This window comes from Anser brachyrhynchus (assembly GCF_964034855.1).
Source record: "Anser brachyrhynchus genome assembly, chromosome: Z".
NCBI lineage: Eukaryota > Metazoa > Chordata > Aves > Anseriformes > Anatidae > Anser > Anser brachyrhynchus.
The window spans coordinates 68929124-68949359 of record NC_137697.1 but is presented as its reverse complement, the minus strand read 5'-3'; the positions used below and the strand labels follow the sequence as shown (position 1 = coordinate 68949359).

General features: G+C 40.4%; 1 protein-coding gene across 5 annotated transcripts in view; it reads right to left on the bottom strand.

Moving 5' to 3' along the window:
• SVEP1 (sushi, von Willebrand factor type A, EGF and pentraxin domain containing 1) overlaps positions 1–20236 on the bottom strand; it is a 128111-nt gene that overhangs the window by 35122 nt on the left and 72753 nt on the right. For all 5 annotated transcript variants that reach the window (XM_080574207.1, XM_080574206.1, XM_080574204.1 and 2 more), the window contains 15 exons: positions 19718–19814; positions 18906–19019; positions 17928–18041; positions 16809–17010; positions 15086–15243; positions 13733–13934; positions 12931–13106; positions 11683–11807; positions 7926–8049; positions 7220–7390; positions 4953–5126; positions 2455–2574; positions 1578–1754; positions 712–796; positions 208–399 (listed from right to left, as the gene is read on the bottom strand). In XM_080574207.1, the coding sequence (XP_080430333.1) occupies positions 208–399; positions 712–796; positions 1578–1754; positions 2455–2574; positions 4953–5126; positions 7220–7390; positions 7926–8049; positions 11683–11807; positions 12931–13106; positions 13733–13934; positions 15086–15243; positions 16809–17010; positions 17928–18041; positions 18906–19019; positions 19718–19814 (2231 nt within the window). The remainder of the gene's footprint in view (positions 1–207; positions 400–711; positions 797–1577; positions 1755–2454; positions 2575–4952; positions 5127–7219; positions 7391–7925; positions 8050–11682; positions 11808–12930; positions 13107–13732; positions 13935–15085; positions 15244–16808; positions 17011–17927; positions 18042–18905; positions 19020–19717; positions 19815–20236) is intronic.

Sequence of the window (20236 nt, the reverse complement as noted above, 5' to 3'; positions counted from 1 at the left end):
CTTCTTGAATTTCTCCTATTGAGTATGAAAAACAGGAATTACTTCCAATATATAAATAAGTATTTTTATTTTTTCTTTTAGTTCTCTATCTTTCTGAGCAATCATCCCAGCCTTGTCTATTCCAGATGTAAGTTAGATCTTTCAGAAAGTTTTTTAAATGCAAAGGCATGCTGCCTGCATTTGATTCAGGAATGTTTCTGCATTTACCTGTATCCATTGTCACAGGTGTATGACACAGAGGAAAGGTAGGTTGTGCCAGTAAGTGTGTATTTTCCATTGCTGATATTCTGTGGGCTAGGACACGTCACCATTTCACAGGAGGGGGGAGGAAGATTCCAAACGCCACTAGCAAGGCACAGAATTTCCTGTTCACCCACTAAGCTGTACCCATCATTGCATCTGTGCGAGAAGAAAATAAGTGTTATCAAATGCAGAGCCTTTTACGCACAACCTCATTGGCCACCCCTTTCACACCCCTTCATCCACACCCTCATATGCTAGTTTTCTCTGTAGTACAGAGAATTAGCACAGCAGTAAACATTCAGCTTTGCTAGTGAACAGCCACAGCTATAAACAAGTGTCTTTCCATTACTTTAATATCATCTTCGTCCTCCCCATTTATTTCAACCACTCTCTGAATTTAGATAAACTCTCATTTGTTGCCAGATGCTCAGTCATTAATAAAGCACTTCAAATATACAGAATTCGTACCTGTATATCACCTTACTGCGGTACGTAAAATTTGAGCCCAAAATGACACCGTTCTCTGGAATAACTGGACCTCCACAGGATATAGCTTTAAAAAGACAGGATCACAAGAGAGGTTGATACAACACAAATCAAAAACAACGTCAGGATTTTCTTCTTTTTTTACTAAATAGGCTTGAAGAGATCTAAAGCTCTTGAAAACAGTGTGTTCTTGGCTAAGCTATAACTGACGTGTAGGGCTCTTTATTTGTCTTCACCTTGTGGAGAAATTTGACTAACTGGAAATTGGCAGTTGGAAATGTTCCAAAACCCACATGCTTTACCATCAAGAGGACTCCATCTCCATCTCTTCCTATGGAAGAAACCCTTTTGGTTTGTTCTTTGCCACCCCTTCCTTTTGCCCTGTTGTTTCACCTTATTTGTTCTGTTTCTCTAAAACTATTTCCACAATTATGCCATGTATATGTATGTGCAGTAGCCTGTCCTCCCTGGATGCTTTTTATCCACTGAAATACTGTTAATGATCTTTAAGATATTAAGTTTCCACAAGTTCCTTGAAAACAGGAGGCTGCTTGGAGAAGAAAGACAGTTTTAAAGCTTACATTAAGAGAAAGACATGAGTCTACACCTTTGTCACTTCGGAGAATCTGTGTAAGAGTGCCACTGTGAACATGACAACTGTCAGAAAAGCTTCAGCTGGTGCTTATATCTTTAAAGACAATAGAGACTTCAGCCTTGTGACCCAAGACTGTTGGGACAAGGTTGCATTAGCTGTCAAGGTCTCTGAAGTCTCTCAACTCTCTAGTCTCTTCTCCTTCCAACTCTATCATAATGCATGTTACAATCAGCATTCTCCCCAGTAACTACACCTTCACAATATGGTATTGGGTGGCTCCACTGTCCAGACTCCATGCATGTAAGTTTAGTCACTCCTGTCAGCTGAAACCCTTCTTCACAGGAAAATGTTACTTCACTGCCAACACTGTAAATGTCCCCGTACAAACGTCCATTCGCTGGGTTTCCTGGATTACGGCACTTCACCGGTTCTGAGGAAGAAGAGAGAAAACTATTAATAACATCACTAAGTACCAGGTTTTATGAACAAGTTACAGGAGATATCCTTGGGAATCTTCTGAAAGTAGGAAAGACAAACGTGGAAAATACCCACAAGCAACTTACAGGCTTGCCAGCTTTTCCCTGTTCTGTATGTAAGTGACAGAAACTGAAGACTCATGCAAGTAAGCTAATCTTGATAACAGCCCTCTGTAACTGAGTTTGCATTCACAGTATGAGCACTATGGCTGCTTGCATTCATTGTCAGAAACAAATGCATCTTGCAGCCATTTTTCCCCCTGCGAGAGAAAGCCCAGTCCAGCATGTCCAGCCCTCAACTTCAAATCAGCTCAGACACCTTTTATGCCAACTTATGCCAATGTTTTGCAGTCTTTACACAAAGCCACCTTGCTTAGTGTTTCCAGAGGCAGCTCAAACCTGACTCAAATGCCTGCATTTAAATATTTCTTCATCACACTTCATTGCAGCCTGATTCAGGCCAAATTGATTTGGACATGAGAACATGCTTGCTCTTGTACCTCCCTCCTATCAATTACTGGCAACAGTAATTTGAATAATTATAAATTATTCAGTTATTGAAATAATTGAAGTCAGTCTTCTTCACAGCAGAAGACAGGATACTAGCCCATACAGACTCTTGGAAGGCTAGCCTGATGTTTTTCTTTCTCATACCTGCACATTTTTTACCATCTCCTTTGTAAGGAGGGATGCAAGTGCAAACATAGGATCCATTTGTGTTAAGACAAGACGCGTGCTCGTCACAGTCTGATCCAACAGCACATTCATCAACATCTACAAAAAAGAAACATAATGATGTCTCTAGGGTGGTAATTGTAATATACATCTGCTTCAAACACGTCTCACTAATCAACAAGAGGAATCAGTTTAGTTAGAATAATGAAAAATCACTCAACTCAATCACAGTTTTGATGTACTAGTAATAAGATTTAATCTTTAAATTAGTGTTTACATTTCCAGTTAATTTACTATAAAATACTGTAAAAGTGAGAAAACAGAAGACAAATCCCCATTATCCTTCAGTCAATACTTTCACAAAAAGTACCTTATTTCCAGGTAGGGAACTCATGTGCAGACATTGTAACTCACGTTGCTATTGTCTACCAGTTTTGACAGACACTAATAGACAGTTTTTGACAGACACTAATTTAATGACTTTGCATTAAATACTTACTCAGGAAATCCTCTACACCTCAAACTTCCCAACTGCTTAGCCAATATGGGAAACTTTTTGAACATAAAATACAAGCAAAGCCCCATCTTTGCTACAGAGAATTACACTAGATTAGGAAAGAGAAGAACCCGCAGTTGCCAGAAAAAGGTAAGATTAGCTCAAAGCATATCAGTTATTATAATTATCTATTTATAAGATAACAATGCCTAGAAATGTCAACCAATAATTTATGCTTCAAGTCATTTGGTACTGTACAGCTGAAAATATCCCTGGCTCCAGATTACTTCATATCAGCTTTCAAATCCTGACTGAGCAGAAGCGTTCTTGGTATGTAAACAATGAGTAATAAATTGCAAGGATCAATTTCAAAGTATCTCATTGAAAAATGCTGGCATGAGGGATTATTCCCCATATAAATCAGACCATTAAGAGAGAGAACAATTCTTCATTTCTAAGCCCTGCTACAGGACAGCTGTTGAACTAGGTACAGTATACAAACACATAGCTGGAGTTCTTTGCCTACTTCCAGGCAAAAAAAAGCAACTCAGTTAAAAAAGCAACAAGATCTTCTGAATTGGTGTGCTCATTCCTCACTGCTGAATGAGCCAGCAGGAAAGAACCTGACAATGCTTTGAAAAGAAAGGGAGTTTCTCTCTGACATGCAGGATAAAAATGGCTCCTTTAAATCAAAACAGTTGCCAATTATGCAAATATCAAGAGAATGCAAAGTGCTACCGCAGCAGAAATGGAATGACTGCTCCTCAGTAATGTCTTGTAAAGGCAAGGCAAAGCCGAGTGGAAGGACACTATGAATCAGATCTGTAACAGCAAAAGGAATGCCTTAGAGTTGTATCATGCTTTGTTAGCACCTGTCTGGAGTGTGAATAAAAAAGGTAAAGTATGGGACAGGGTTTTCATTTCATTTATTTATTTTTTTCTTTTTTTCTTTTTTTTTTCCATTTTCCATGTCTATTCTGCTTTATCAGAGAGAAGACAAGATAGAAGGTGGGGCACAGGGCACTCCCTTCCCAAATTAGTCTCTATACTGCACAGATGCTGAACTACATGGACAGCCTTGCAGCATTTGTTTTGTGCCTGCTCATGTTTAGACCTTTGTATAAAGTGCAAAGGTGAATAGCAAAGAGAGGAATGACAGTCTGGATGGTCTGTTCAGAGATTCTGGAGGAGTCTTGATGAACAAGATTCTATAAAACAAGATGGATCCTACTCCAAAGTGAATTTTGGCAGAACTAAGAGGCTGTTCATTTTGCTTTTGCTCATCTTGACTGAAAAAAATAAATATTCTGTACCTACATGTTTAGGAAAAACAACCAGGCAAATCAAACATAAATGCCTTGCCAGGTTATTACCCCGCAATTCACACGTTAAGCATGACCAAGACAGAAGTAACCTGAGTACAGCTAGCTAGGGGATTCCAGCAGGGATCTGCTGGAGACATTGCCCTACCACCAGCCCTCTGTATGCAGTACCGTGCTGGTCTCTCACCTTTCAGTTCCTGTAGCTGCATCTGGTACAACAGATCCAGCTGACCAGGAAGTAAGTTATGGTGTGGCAATTATGTGAACTGTGTCCGTAACTGCACTCCCAACCTTCTTAATGCTGCAGCTGCTTGCTGACAGGCATGCTGAAGTGCAGGGAAATGCACAGGTTAGTAGCAAAGAATGCAACGACTCCAGGGCTAAACGAACCTGGAAGGAGAGAGGCTGGGAGTGCAATGCAGGCTTATTAGGTAGGAAGCACAGGATTTGGGTCTTACAAGGGGACTGAGAAAGAAAGGTGCCAGATGGGGGCCTGTTTTGACGTGCTGAGCACAGGATTTCAAAAATGTGAGTATTTTGGAGTGTAATTTCTGAGATTCTGGCTAGCTTACCATTTCAGAATGAAATCCCACCCAAACCCAAAGGCATAGAAGTGCAAGATTGCCAGCCCATGCAGCCATATGTATGGCATGTCTCACCAAGGCAAGACGGTGAAATGCTGCTCCAGCTCCCATTGTCCTTGCAGAACATCTCGAAGTCGCCCAGCAAATAGTAGCCATTGTTGCACTGATAGGTAATGGTACTGCCAGCAAAGAAGTCCTCAGCTGCATAACCACCATTTTCTAAAGGTGGAGGCACTCCACAGCTGATTCCTGCAATGTGAGTGAAAAAAGGGCACAGGTCAACTTCAGAATAATTCCACATCTGAGCCACCACCAGAGAAATTTTCTATGCAACAACTGTGGAATCCCATCCACAAGGAGGCCCCACATTTTTCTGAGGTAGCTAATTGATTCCAGGTCAGTGGAGGGCCTTCATTTTTTCTCTGACAGAGACTGAGCGGGACTCTCCAGCTCCTGCTGCTCTGCTAGTTCTGGAAAAGCCATCTGTGACTAGTATCTGAGCAGATGCCTTTCAGTCCCAAGACACTTCTCCTGATAATCAACGATCCTTGGTGAGTTTTGAGGAGAAAGGAAAATTAAGTTTGCATGGAGGTTCCTAGCGTTTCCCTTCACTGAAAAACAATCTCAGTGTTACTGTGTTTGAGCACCGCAAAACTAGCTATGACGGAGAGATGGGAACTGACCTCACAACCCTTGGAATCACTCTGACTTTGACTATAGTAAATAATCCCTGCTGATCCCAGCTGTGCCAGCAGAAGGTGTCACTGTACGTGGCTGCTGGAGGCTGCTACTTATTCTAGCAGAGCTGCTTGAATCTTCATTTCAATTAAGCTGACATGTACTTATTCCAGTGGTTACACAGCCCGTTGTTGTAACCACAGGGACTGTAGCAATTCCTTGCTCCCCAGGCATTTGTAAGGATCACACAGTACGACAGTGTGAGTGTTTAGAGCCCATGGTATTGGAAGCCAAGTACTTGATGCAGAGGGACAGAATGGAAGAGCCTGTAGCAAAGACAGGCTGTCAGTGGATGTGGACCTGTGGATTTGGGGGGGTGTGGTAGCAGAAGGAGGAACAGGATCCTGGTGGGTGAAGGCAATGATTACAATGAGCTGGCTACAACCAGTAAAAGAATCTTTTCTGACTAGGCCTGTACCACACTGTCCACTATAGATTTTGTGGTTCTTTATGCAGGAAATACCTATCTTCATCCCACTTTCATTAATCAGGTACTCAGGGAACAGGCTGAGAAAGGTGAGCTGGGCCCTCATTCACTCAACATACTTGTGGCAGGTCTGTTCTAAGCTCTGTGCTCAATGGGGAAAACTGCCTGGCCCAATACAGAGACTGGATGACAACACTAACAGGGTTCTGGTGCCTTGTCATTGGTAACACACCAAGAGAAAGCAAAGCTGTCTCTGCCAGAGAAATTATGCTTTAGTGAAAAGGGCTTGCTTTTGGGTATATCTCCAAACGCATGCTATTTTGGCAGAACAGGAGACAGATCCTGTATTTGTGCTATGAACAGCTGAATGAAGGGGAAACAAGAAAACCACATAAAACCTAGACCAATCTATTTTAAGGTGTTTTTGACAAATTTGATGATTTTTCATCAAATTGCTGAGTAGTTTTGGGATCACGCAATACCTACTTCTGCAGTTAACTTACGGTTCTGCTGAAATGAGAAATACAGTCAGCTCCACTGTATGCAACTACAGTCACTGGTACAGTCATAGAAGAGGAGAACACAGAAAGGAGACAACAGGACTAGGAAAGCAGGAAACAAAGAAGCTTGGCAACCTAAATGTATGTGGCAGAAATCTTAGCAGAATTTCTTAGCAGAAATCTTGCAAGTGCTGGAGTACCTCTAAGTGCTGACAGAAATACCTGTTGCCTTTTAAGAAACTACTCTATAACACACTAATGCAAAAGCTTTTATTTCAAACCAGACATTCTCAGTGACACTTAAAGTTCAGATACTCTAGCATTTCCTATGTATCTTCCACATTCCTGGTGCCACAGGATAGGCAAGCTCAGGTAATCAGTTTGCTAATCCAGATGGACTCATTTCCGCCACAGTCATTAGAAACTGACAGAAAAGTTGGCAGAATCAGATGGCAGTATAGTTCCTGCTCAGTAAAAATTGAGTTTAGCTTTAAGCATGTATGATGATATCATATCATACATATTGTATCATACATATGATATCAGACAGATATCATCTGTAACATGGATGGTTTCAACCATATCACAGCCGAAGGGATAAACAAGCCCCGAACAGTGATAGGGTCTAAACAGAAATTCATGTTTCCTAACCCTGCCAGCCCACTGAAACAACTCACTTTCACAGCGTGGAAAAGGCCGTGTCCACTGTCCCATGTTAAGGCAGTGTTGAACAGAGTTTCCCACTATCTGGAAGCCTGGGTCACAGGAAAGGCTTACTTTTGACCCTGGCTTTAAATCAGATGAAGAGGCACGCAGATGTGGTATGGATCCTTGCAAAGATGGACAGTCTGTGGACAAAACACAGGCATACAGTAAGAGATGCAGCTATGTGCTGAAAGGAATACATTTGTTAATTGACTGTTGATCTTGTATAAATTTATCCAGGAGGAAATTTGGGGAAGTGTTATGCTAAGCTACATCCTACTTGGACGTAACCTTTCAAAAAGTTTTGGAATCATCAAAATACAACATCAGGAAAGGAATTGGTAGGAAAAAAGGTGAGGAGGCAGCAGGTACTTTAATACTGTCCAATTATTTTTATAAGAAAAGACAAGAAAAACTTCCTTCTGACCGAACAACATCTTCACTCTTCCCCTATCTCAGTTCAGGAAATAATAAATCTCTGTCAGAGATTCCAATGAACTTTTGTTACAAAACCCTGGAATTTGAGGAATGAAGGACTGAATGTTCCAACTGTTAAGTTATCAAAATAATTTATTCAAGGTTAGTAGGGCAAAGGCTGCAAGCTAGCATATTTAACTTCATGAAATAGTCTTACAAGATTGTTCAGATGAAAGGGGTTCTAGTAAATAAAGTTCTAACCAGCACAAAAGATACTCTTGTAATCTATCTTCACTCTTCCAACAACTCCTGGAAGGAAATCTGGCCAGGCTAGTATATTTCCTTTTTGGAGATCTTCTGGACAGGACGTAGCCAGAGATTTTACCTATGGATTTAAAACAGATGGTTAGGCGCTGATTAAAGAACATGTAGGAAAAGACTGTTAAAAAGAAATACCCTCCATGTCTGCATGCAACATGTGAACAAATTATTGAATGAGTAATGTTCTTCCCTCCTAGCACAAGAGGCCTTTGATTGAACTAATTGTAATTCTCTACTTATAAGCCAGCTAGCTGGGGACAGGAATGTATGGAGGTAATAACTAATGGAATACTTGTCATACAAGCCAAGTATAAAACATGACTCTTGAAATACAACTGAGATTGTTAGTGTGAAAAAAAAGAAACGTTTTTATGTCACAGAAAAAGGTACATATAAGGATGCAACCTGAAGAGGAAACTTGATGTTTTAACAATTGTTAAAAAGGAGGCCATCTACTTTTATGTTCAGGGAGGCTTCTGCTATGTAGAAGCATTTTAAAACTTCTTATGAAAGTCCAGGGTTTTGAATTCACTGCATTACCTTTGCTCATTGTACCTCCAGGGGTAAAAAGGAAACATAGTCCCAGAGGGTAACCAGGATTAAGGTGTATTAGTGAGAAAGGAATATTTTCTTCAGCACCATGAAAAAAAGGAAGAGCAAAGAGGAACAACCCAGTGGCCTGGGTGCATCTCACTACAGCTTATCCATGAATACATGTAGTGTAGCTTCAGAGCACAGCTAGCTGGTTAAAACCCATGCGTGCCCAGTTCCTGATGAACAGCTGGGAAACTGCCTTTCTCAGTAGCCTAATTGGCTTCTGTCCAGTCTCCGCTGGATGAAATGAACTACCAAAAGCAGTGTACTATACTGCCTTTGTGAGAAGGTAAGGTATACCATGAGCCTCAGACTGAGTTATTCTCACATCACTCCTCTCCTGAACTCCAGTCAGGCTGATCAGGGTCTAAAGACAACTTAGCTGAAGAAGAGAGTTATGTGCTCTGTTTATACAGAGGCTATTTCAAGGATCTCACATCAACAGTCTGTGGTGATAGAAACAGTTACAACCAGGAGCTGCAAACAATCTGTGAGGAATTTGCAGGGAAAATTTTCCAGTGTGGGTCAGGCAGGTAAGGAAACTGTCTCTTCAAAGCTCTATAGAAGAGAATGTAGAGCTGGAAGGGACCTCACAGTTCATTAGGACAAGAGGGAATTGCCTCAAGTTGCACCAGGGGAGGTTCAGGTTGGAAATTAGGAGACATTTCTTCTCAGAAAGAGCAGTCAGGCATTGGAATGGGTTGCCCAGGGAGGTGGTGGAGTTATCATCCCTGGGGGTGTTTAAGGGAAGGCTGGATGTGGTGCTTAGAGACATAGTTTAGTGGGTGGTATTGGTGGTAGGGGATGGTTGGACCAGATGGTCTTGGAGGTCTTTTCCAACCTAATGTTTCTATGGTTTTATTCTAGGTTTCCATGATTAAAGACAATTCATATTTCTACTGCTGTCTACTCACCAATGAAACAACCAGTCTGTAGGTTTAGCTACAGAAAATAAATGGGCAAGTGGGTGAGCAATTAAAGTATACAAAGATCTTAATGAATGGACTTAGCCTTCCTGTTATTCACTGCACAACATATTCCCTCACCCCACTTTCCTTTACGGCCAAGAACAGGAAGGTAAGACTTAATGAGTAGTTCTAGCTGGCTAGTACAAAACTGATAATAGCAGAGATAATTATAGTGATTTAGTACTCCAGGTTTTAAAATGAATGAGGTAAAAACCTTACTGCAAGCTTACTTGGCTCAGTTCCCTGTCAGGTCACACACCTGTCTTTTCAGATAAACAAAAATACCACAAACGACAGGCAAGATTTTCTTCCTCACCATAGCTGTACTGCATTTTGAAGCAAATGGGAATTTTACCTAGCCTGTCAATAGCATTAAACAGAGGTGAACACCAAGAAAGACTCAGAAAATCCCACTTAAACTCTTCACAAGTGTGTCCTGTAAAATCGCATGTAAGTTCATTAGCTTCATAACTTCTGGTGCAAAAAACTCTAAAGATTTGGTTTGGCAATGCAACACATGATGACATCAAAGGCTAAGAGTAGTAGTAGTTGATTGCTAGGCAGTTATGAACCTAGCAGAAAGACAAAGTAGTAAATAAATGGACAAAGAAACAGAGAAGACATTTGGATGCTGTAAACAAAGATTTTGCTTTGCTTCTTTTCTATTTCCTGCTCTTTTCATTATTTATTATTGAGCCCCTTCCCCCATGAAATGCCCCTGACTTTGAACTTGGTCTTTGATATTCAAGTGTTACCAACAGATACATAATTTCTGACCTTCCAGACTGAAATACTAATGACCAGGAAGAGGTGATGGAGCACACTCTCATCAAGTTTGCAAAAATCAAACTAGTGGTGGTAGTCAGTATGTTCAACGGCAGAGATGAATTCGCAGGGGCCTCTACAGGTTGGAGGCGTGGGCCAACATGGACTATGTGAAATTGAACAAGAACAAATGGGAAAGACAAAAACCCTCTGAACGATACAAGTTGGGAAAAGCCTGGACAGGGAGCAGCTCTGTGGAAAAGGTCCTAGGCAGTCTGGCAGGCAGTGAGCTAAGCATGGAGCAGCTATGTGCCCTGGCAATAATGAGAACCAACAGCATAGTTGGCTGTGTGAACAGGATCACAGCCAGGAAGCAAGGGAGGGATTATTCCCTCTCCTCAGCACTTATTAGACAAGATCTGGAGTACTGAATCCCATTTTGGGCTCCACAGTACAAGGAAGACATTGACAAGCTGGTGCAAGTTCAGGGGAAGGCATCAAGAGTGTGATAAGCTGGAACATTTGAACTGTGAGAAGAGGCTGTGTGATGAAGGCTGCTTCAGCCTGGGACAGAGAAGGTTCTGGGGTACCTAACAGCAGCTCCTGGAGAGGTATGGGTGGTAATCAAGGAGACAGAATCACAGAATCATAGAATCATTTAGGTTGGGAGAGTGAAATAGTAGTCGTAAATTGAAGTGTGACATCCCAGGTGGATTTAAAGAAAAAATATTCACTCTGTGGATGATTGAGCACTGCGACTTGTCTCTCAGAAAGGTTGTGGGATCACCATCCTTGAAGACATCTTTTGTTCCACACTGTTTTTTTAATTCTGTGTAAGTTTAGTTCCAAACCTGTATTTTTGGTACCTGAGTAGAAGCAGTCTAATATTCAGTTCTACTGATCATTTGGACTTTTCCTGGGACTATGTAGCTAACAGGTTTTTCACGGTGTCTAATGCATTGACTGAAATCCTGATGCCTCCCCTCTGTAGATTTACCGTGCCTTTACACACAGCAGGATGAGGGAACTGAAACCAGTAAAACAGGCCCTGAGCTCATTTCATTGGGCCTCTCCCTTTCCTAATAAGATTACTAGTTTTTGTGTATGTCTTTTGTGTATTTCTCTTTCAAAGCCACTTAACACAGAAAGGCTCAGTCAAAATAGTAGGTTACTTCAGTGTTGATTTTACCATACCTACTCTTAAAGCTACTCATTGGACTAAGCACATTACACTAAGAGAGAGCTTCATCTGGTCCCCTCTGAATTCTGTGGGAACAGATGTTTGTCCAGTAAGCTAACTCTGAATGCCTTTTCAAATGTCCATCCTATGCTTAAGATTCCTCTGCTCAAACACTGAGGTAGGGACTTACCTGCTGTGGAGACAGGACATGGTCCCAAATATTGAGCTGGCTGATAGAACCCACAAAAGATTCAGCTGGGTTGAATCCTTCTCCTTTCTGATCTTGCTCTTGTCCCAGTACAAGTGCACCACCACCTAGAATCAGAGAGAATTGTAACAGTGTTAGGAAACACCACTTTACGGCTGCAATCCCCACAGGAAGATGAAACAACCAAACAAAACTTTTGTTGCCCTATGTTAATAAGACTATTATAGTATTGGTCTAAGAGACTGCTTCTAGCTCAGCATTCACTGTAACGAGTATTACAGGGCAACAGAAAATGCAATTTTGAGCAGGTGGGGCATATTTCACAGTGCTAGTTTGAACTTCCTGCTTTAAAGAAAGCTGAGGAAGTCAGGTAGAAAAAATTTGGTTCCAAACCCTCACACAGCTGATTACAGTCAGCATTCTGACATCCACACAAATTAAATTTTTCTCTCCTTGACCAACAATACAGATTATATGGATGTGTATTACATAAGTCACAGGAGTGTGTGGACCACGGGCAAAATGTAATTGAGCCTGCACACTTTTTTGGGTTATGTCTCTAAGATAACTCTAATGTGAAGTACAGGGACAAGCACAATGTGCACAGACTAAAATGCCTTTTTTTTCTTTTTTGATAAGGGAGTTTTAAAAAACTCTAAGTTTTGAATGTGGTGGTATGAAAACACTATTGAAAACAGTCTAACATCAGGCCTTTCACAGCTCTTCGATCCTGAAGATATTCCTTTTCATGTCTTCTGATATTACTGGGAAGACTGCTGACCACAATGAAAACAACGAAATAGCAAAAACCACCCTGTTAGAAAGACGTACAAACATAACTTTAAAAAGATGTCTGAGAGTAACGGGAAAAGGTTAATCTGATCAACTTTGAGAACACATTTTTAAGAGAAATGTCAGTTAACCTTCTTGTGTGAGAAACATATTCTCACCAAGCTATTCCGAAAACAGCTCAACACAGGCTCCTTTGTGGACTAAACTCTGAAAACCCCAATACAAGCTACCTACTACTTAACCCTAGAAATCCGTACTTGGCCTTCAGTAAGGCTGAGGGAACTGTCCTCATGAGCAAGAACAGTAAACAAGATCCCTGCCTAAATGTTGAAAACATCCTAAAAACACAAGAATAAACATTTATTTGGAGGTACAGAAAATTCTGCGATAAAAACAGAATAAAAGCAACAGATCTGGTGCAATATAAATAAATCATACCAGGAATTTTTAAGCCGACAGAGAGTCCAGTGCCTCCATCAGACAGCTTTCCATCAATGTACACTCTCCATGCCCCATCTGTGCATGTCCATGTGACTGCAATGTGATGCCAGTTACCATCATTCACTGCAGGACAGTCTGTGATCTTCTCTTTCCCATTTACGTAAAGAACCCAGCTGCATGGAAGGAAGTTGAAAGCAGACGCAATTGCATGAAGCAAATTGAAGAGCATGGCTAGTCCCACATGACTCAAAGAAATGTTATTTGCTAAACAAGATAACTTTGTCTTCATCACACAAGAAATCTCTCTTGAAATAATTGTGCTTTCTGAGAGAACTTGGAATTTACCACTATCACATGCAAAATAAAATGAAATGAAGTGATGTGTTCCTGTTCCAAAATGTGAAGACTCAAGTCACGGCTGCATAGTGGATTCCTAAAGTTGTCTCTTGAGTCAATCTCTGCTTTTGGCATCACGCTGCAAGTACCGTGAGTGCTAAGCTTCAATTTTATCCAATCATTGTTCCAATGTGTCATTTAAATATGATGTAAATGTAGTCCAGACAAAAATATTCTGCTTCTTAAACTTCACTGATTTCTTGCAATTACTCTTCTACTTGGCAACAAAGTAGGAGAAATCAAAACAATAGGGAAACTCCAGTTACATCCAGATTTTGGATGCAGGTTTTCCTATGCCAAGACAGGCAAAGCTGATATTCAGACTTTTGGCCTGTTTTTTTTTTTTTTTTTTAAATCAATTCAAGACATTTGTAAGCCACAGAAAAGCAGAATTGTGATTTACCCATTGTAGTCAGTCAGAAGAAATGCATTATCACTTCCGTTCTCCACCGCGTAAGAAATGGGAGTTCCATAGTTGGTGGTGTCAGTGGACTTCATCCAGAATGTACAGGTGATGTCACCAAGCGATGGGAAAACACCATCAAGAATGACATACCCGTAGATACCAGAGACTTCAAAATCAAGATTGAAACCAGAGGACTGTTCTGCAACAAAGACAAACAGCTTTCAGAGCTCCATTCCTGAAAACACAGAGACAGTATTGAATTGATTCTAACCAAATGTAATAAAATGAACACATCTACAAAAATTATTCCTTTTAAATTGGTCAGAACTAGAAAGAATGTACAGCAGTTTAGCATCAGCCAGCATACTGAGTTTTCCAAGGCTAAACAGAACAAAGGATTTGAAGAAACACAACTGAAAATGAAGCTGATAATCTAAAAAAGAATAAACATGAACCCTGCACAGCACTGGATATGCTTTTCAGCCATCTGCCAATGAACTGACATATCCATCTGCCATCCAGCAACCCAAAGGGGTGATCAGCTGGTGCCACTTCACCCACAGGAGTCAATATAAATAAAAAAACACAACAAGATTTCTATTGTTTTGAACCGAAATACTGATACAGAACAACAATTCTGTGCTGCTCACAGTCAATGCAGAGTGGCATGTGTTATCAGAATACTACATGAAAATATACCATCTGGAGCTCTCCTGAAAGCTGGGTGCTATTTAAACTCAAACATAGGATGTTGTCTAAAAGAGCTGTATTGTCCTCTACTGTCTCTGTAAAACCAACACAGTTCCTCAACTTCTGTTTAAAAAGTCACCAACTAGTGTAACAGTACAATTTTAATTGTTTGACTCAAAGACAAATGGAGTTGAGCCTTGTGGTTGTGTAGTGTAACTCCACCAATAACCAGGTGGAAATTGCACCAGGTGTTATCAATTTTGGCTGACTGTAGGGAACTTCTAAAACTGAGACTACCAGACCCTAATCTCTAGCTCTGTGATGCAAAGTCCTACATAAAATACAAGAAACATAAAGAGCTAATTAACTAAAACACACAGAGCAAACACAAATTACATTTGACAGACCAACTGGGTTGCAAAATGGTAGACCTGGGCCTTAGAAAAGAGAAATTCATATAGATATGACTTAGCACACATGGTGTTACTTGTCTGCAATTACATTTATTAGCACTGCAGTCACACAGGTTCCACTCAGCCTTTCAGAGTCCCACCACCCTATCTGCTTTCTGGGAAAGCTGTATGAAATCAGTTCAGTCAGTGCAAATCTTGCCCAGAGACTTAGTCAAGCCACCTTTTTCTGACACTTGGTCCTGTGTACCTGTTTCACACCTGCTGCCTGTAAAGCCAGGGGGACATTTACAAACGTACGAGTTCAAGGCATCCACACAGGTGGCTTGGTTTAAGCAGGGACTGGAGTCACAGTCATTGATGTTCACTTCACAGTTTGGTCCTGTGTACCCTGTCACACACAGACACCTGTGGAGGAGAAGAAAAGCACACTTCAAATGTGCCTGCTGTAATTACAAGAAAACGTGGCTGTGAGGCCAGGTCTGCCAATGGGAATGGCATATATTGAAAAATCAGCAGAAGAGATATTGCAGAATTAACAGTTTTGTTTTAGTTGTTCCCTTTAAGTATGTTAGTATGCTATAAGCAGATTGGACTGCACCAATTCAGCTCTTAATAGGGACAATACAATATTTAAATACAGTGTCTGCATTTCTTCATATGAAATTGGGAGATGCAGTCATTGAATTCCTATGAGTGAAGCATGCCTTCTAGAGTCCATAGAATTATAGGTAAGAGGCATTTGACTTTGCAGGCACAGAACTACTTACACTGAGGGAAAACCAAGATATCCGAAAGGCACCAAAAATTCTGGGACTTCAGGGAGGGAAAGACTTGTTAAACCCAGACAGCAACAGCTGTCTCTACAGTGATCCAGGATATGACATTCTTATTGGTATTCATAACTTCTGATCTAAGTTCAGATACCCAAAAGCATACAGAAGTATTTGGAAGATTCTATCAGCGTTAATGTGTTAGTATTTTCACCTCTTTATTCCTAGCATGTATATCTCTCCCTGTCATTCAGGCTCCAGAAAAGTAGTATTACCAGATAACATAACCTGTCACTACCTATTCTAGTGGAAAGAAAGACAAGTGCTTGAGGTTTGGGAAAGTGGATTTTTTTGGGGAATAACAATATTCACACCTGTTCTGGTTTTGGCTGAAACAGAGTTAATTTTCTTCCTAGTAGCTGGTATTGTACTGTGTTTTAGACTTAGGATGAGAACCATGCTGATAGCACGCTGAGGTTTAGTTGTTGCAGAGCAGTGCAACTACAGAGCCAAGAGCTTTCCAGCTTCTCGTGCTGTCCCACCAGTGAGGAGGCTGGGGGTGCACAAAGGAGCCTGGAGGGCACACATCCAGGACAGCTGGACCCAGGGATGTCCCTCAGCATGTGGCATCATGTGGGACAATAAAACTGGGGAGAAAGAAGGAGGAAGCACAGGATGTTCACGGTTATGGTTTTTGTCTTCCCAAGAAACCTTCATGTGGGATGAAGCCCTCCTTTCCTGGAACTGGCTGAACATCTGCCTGTCAACGGGAAGCAGTGAATGGACTCCTTACATTGCTTTGTTTGCTCCTGCAGCTTTTGCTTTACCTATCAAATTGTCTTTATCTTAAGCCATGAGTTTTTGCACTTCTTCCTTTCTTATTTTCTTCTCTATCCCACTGAGGGGAAGTGAGCAAGCAGTTGCAGTGGGCTTAGCTGCTGCTCAGGGTTAAACCACAATGAACCTTTCACACTCTACCATATTACTATCCCAACATGCTTATACATCGAACCGCCTATTTTCTTTGCTGCCTTCCTTGGAATTAAAGGGTAGGGATGCTAGGATTTATTTTTTTCCCTTTTAAAATCTCCTTTTAGTTGATCAAACTGCCAAATCCCTTGCTGAAATCTAAGAAGTCCAAAACACCACGACAGATCTGACTTTCCACACTGACGATCATGTCAATCATCTGTTTTTCACCTGAAGCTGTTGATACCATCTCTGCACGTAGCCCCATTCCTACAGGGTCTGCTGAGACACTCATCAATGTTTCTTTCACACAAGACACCAGTAAAACCTGGGAGGCACTTGCAGTAGAAACTGCCAACTCGATCTTCACAAATAGCTCTATTAAGACACGGGTTAGAAAGGCATTCATTGACCTCGGTTTCACAGTGAGCACCTGAGAAGAAAAGAACAAAGTAATAGCTCCACTTTGATTTAACCTGAGAAAGATCACTGACCCCTCCCTGGTTTCTAAGGACTGCTGCCTGTTTTCTGGGAAACAGCAGACACCACAGTAGCTACCAGGATTGGGTTTTACTCCATTAACTGAGGTAAAGCAGGCATAGAAGGGTTACAGGAAGCATCTTTGCATTTGTACACATTAACATTAATGTTGGGAATGTGAATGGATATTGCCCACTGTATGAGTAATTTGTGCTGAATAAGGAAATCATCATAGTAATTATTCTGATCAACTAATGAAAAACTACTACAAAAAACATTAAGCTGGAACCATAGCTCTCATGAGAGACATGAAAGCCTGACACACATGAATTAGAGATTTCTAGTATAAAAAAGGCTTCATGTTGCAAGCACATAAGAATGAAGATACTACATGTGATTTTATAGTGGAGTTCTTTGGCAACATGACAATCAACAAATATATCTGGTTGTTACAGAAATCTATGAAAGCAGTAGAACATGGGGATTAGAAGTAGTTTTAATATAGACCATTTAGTCCACTGTTACAATAAAATGAAAGTTTTTAAAAATTAAATTAAAATTAACAATTCATACACTTTTAACAATTCATTCGAGCCATATAAATTGCATAATTATTTCCTCAACACCATACGGTAACTTAATGGCAAAATTTAGAATAGAAGACCAATCACCTAGTAGATCTTCTGAAACCACAGTGTTGCACTACAAGGACACTAAGAGATTACATGGACCTAGAGAAGCTAATACACCCAAATCAACAAACCATATACATAACATACAGCAATAAGGTTGAAATACTTTGGCCAGGGTAGGAAGATATTTCTGGGGGTCAGAAAGAGTGAAATCTGGCTGTCACAAAAAATGGTGTACCTGTGAACCCTTTTGCACAAGTGCAGTGGTAACCGTTCTTGTCATCAACACAGCGGGCTCCATTCAAGCATGGACTGGAGCTACATTCATTTATGTCTTCCTCACACAGGAGACCTTCAAACAGCAAGAGTGAAAAGGCATGATCAACACATAGTCAAGGTCTGCATGGTGCAGTGACTGAGTATGAAAGGCAGAGCTGCACTGTAGCTGTTGCATAATAAAAGGCTGCTGAGATCGGATGATAAACTCCATGTTTGACTGCACTGCTGCAAACATACGCAGGGATCATCTGCATTATATAGCTGCTGGGATGTGGAATATGGTAAGTCCGTGGTTTGTCTTTATGAAGTTTTAAAAACAATCAACAAGTGTCAATACATGTATAGACATAAACATAATGAAGTCAATTTCTGATGGAAAACACCAGGCCTTTTTAAAAAATCTGCTCACAAAATTATGTCCTCAACAGCTTACTTCAACATTCAGAAATATACTGTTTTGGTACTGTTTTGGCAAAGTACTTAAGCATGTCTGTTACCCCATATATTTCAACATCTACAACATGCATGCATGTGACAGTTAAGAAGACTACTGAAAGAGGTAAGAGAAAAAACTATTCACTAACACATAGGGTTGCAGTAAAGCAACTCCATAAACGCTTTGTCTGATCAGGTCACATTCAGTATCATAAGCATTTTTCCTTTGAGTATTTACTAGTTCCGTAATCTTCATTCCCTTTTTTTCCAGAAAAGTAATGTCACAGAACAGAAGCACACATGCACACATGCTTACAGAGACCGTCCTTTTATTAAAAAAACTATTCACATACAGTGGAACTTTCCTCTAGCCTGTAGATCAGACGGCTTTCCTGTTAAAATTCCATGAATTTCAGTGAAATAAGTAACACAGCCCTTGTGTTTTGTTTTATCTACCTAGCACAAAAACAATGCCTTTCTGAAGAAGAAACAATAAAATTACCAGAATAGCCTGGTTTGCAATGGCAAACAAAGGTCCCAACGCCATCTTTACACAATCCATTGTTGTGACAAGGAGATGATTTACATTCATCCATTTCTGTTTCACATTTCAAGCCTAGAAGGCAAAATAAAGGGCTGAGAACACAGAAACAAAACATGGAATTGTTCAGAAACACAGAAGTCATGACTGCTTAATGTAGCAAAACAGGACTGATCAATTGAGTATGAAACCTAAAGAAAACTGGGATGTCTAGTAGTGTTTTAACACAGACCTGAAACTAAATGCTGTTAAAAAGGTATGAAGCGTATCAGACAACAGTCTGATCAGTTCCAGACGGTAGCACTTAATATTCTGTTGCAAATAACACAGACCAGTGACTTTTTGATAATAAGTTGTCTGTTTGTTTTGGAGCAACTATGAAACTGACAGGGAAGAGTACAGGAATATCTGGTGGAATTAGCTGTTTATAGTACAAATTTCCGGTTTTTGCTAATCATAAATATGACCAAGAAAAAGACTCTGAAATCCACAAAATGTTGTCCAATGCACTCTTGCTCAAGTCCATGGAACTTAACATAAACACCACTAAATAAAATCTCACTCAAAATCCCTTTTTGTCAAAAACTATATAATTCATCAAGAACACAAAGAGTTATTTCTTTTTTTTAATGGTTACGTATGGTAAATCTCTGATGGATATTCCAATTAGTTATGCTATGCTCTTGCACAGAAATGTTCTGCTCCTTTATGTTTGATTGTGTTAAAGGCCTGGAGCCATGTTAGCTCCTGCACCTGCTTCTCAGATTCTTTACCTGTATATCCAAGAGGGCATATGCAAATATATCCAGTTCCCAACTGTTTGCATGTCCCATTGTTGCGGCACGGTTCCAGGAAACACTCATGAAACACCTGCCACAAGCAAGAATAACACAATTACAGTAAACGTGGAAATATCCATGGAACAAAATATTCTCACTTTAAACTGCACACTCTATAGTCACTTTGGAAGACTGGGAACAAAAATAGGGCTGGCATTAACTTCTAGAGCTTCCTCTTTGTCACCTCTGCACGCCAACCATTCTTATTTCTAGAGAAGAGCAGCAGCAGTATGAATTACTATTTTTAAATGACCTTTTAATTACCAACATATGACTGTTTCAGCTCTTCCCCTAGAGCTTTCTGAGCTATGATTGACAGGTAATGTTTTATACTATGTTGTGTTTTATATTAGAATTCTCTGCTTTGCATCCTTTTACACAGGCTAATCACCTCCTGCTACTGGCCATTATATGAACTGGTGTGGGACTTCACTGTATGGCATTATGCTTTCT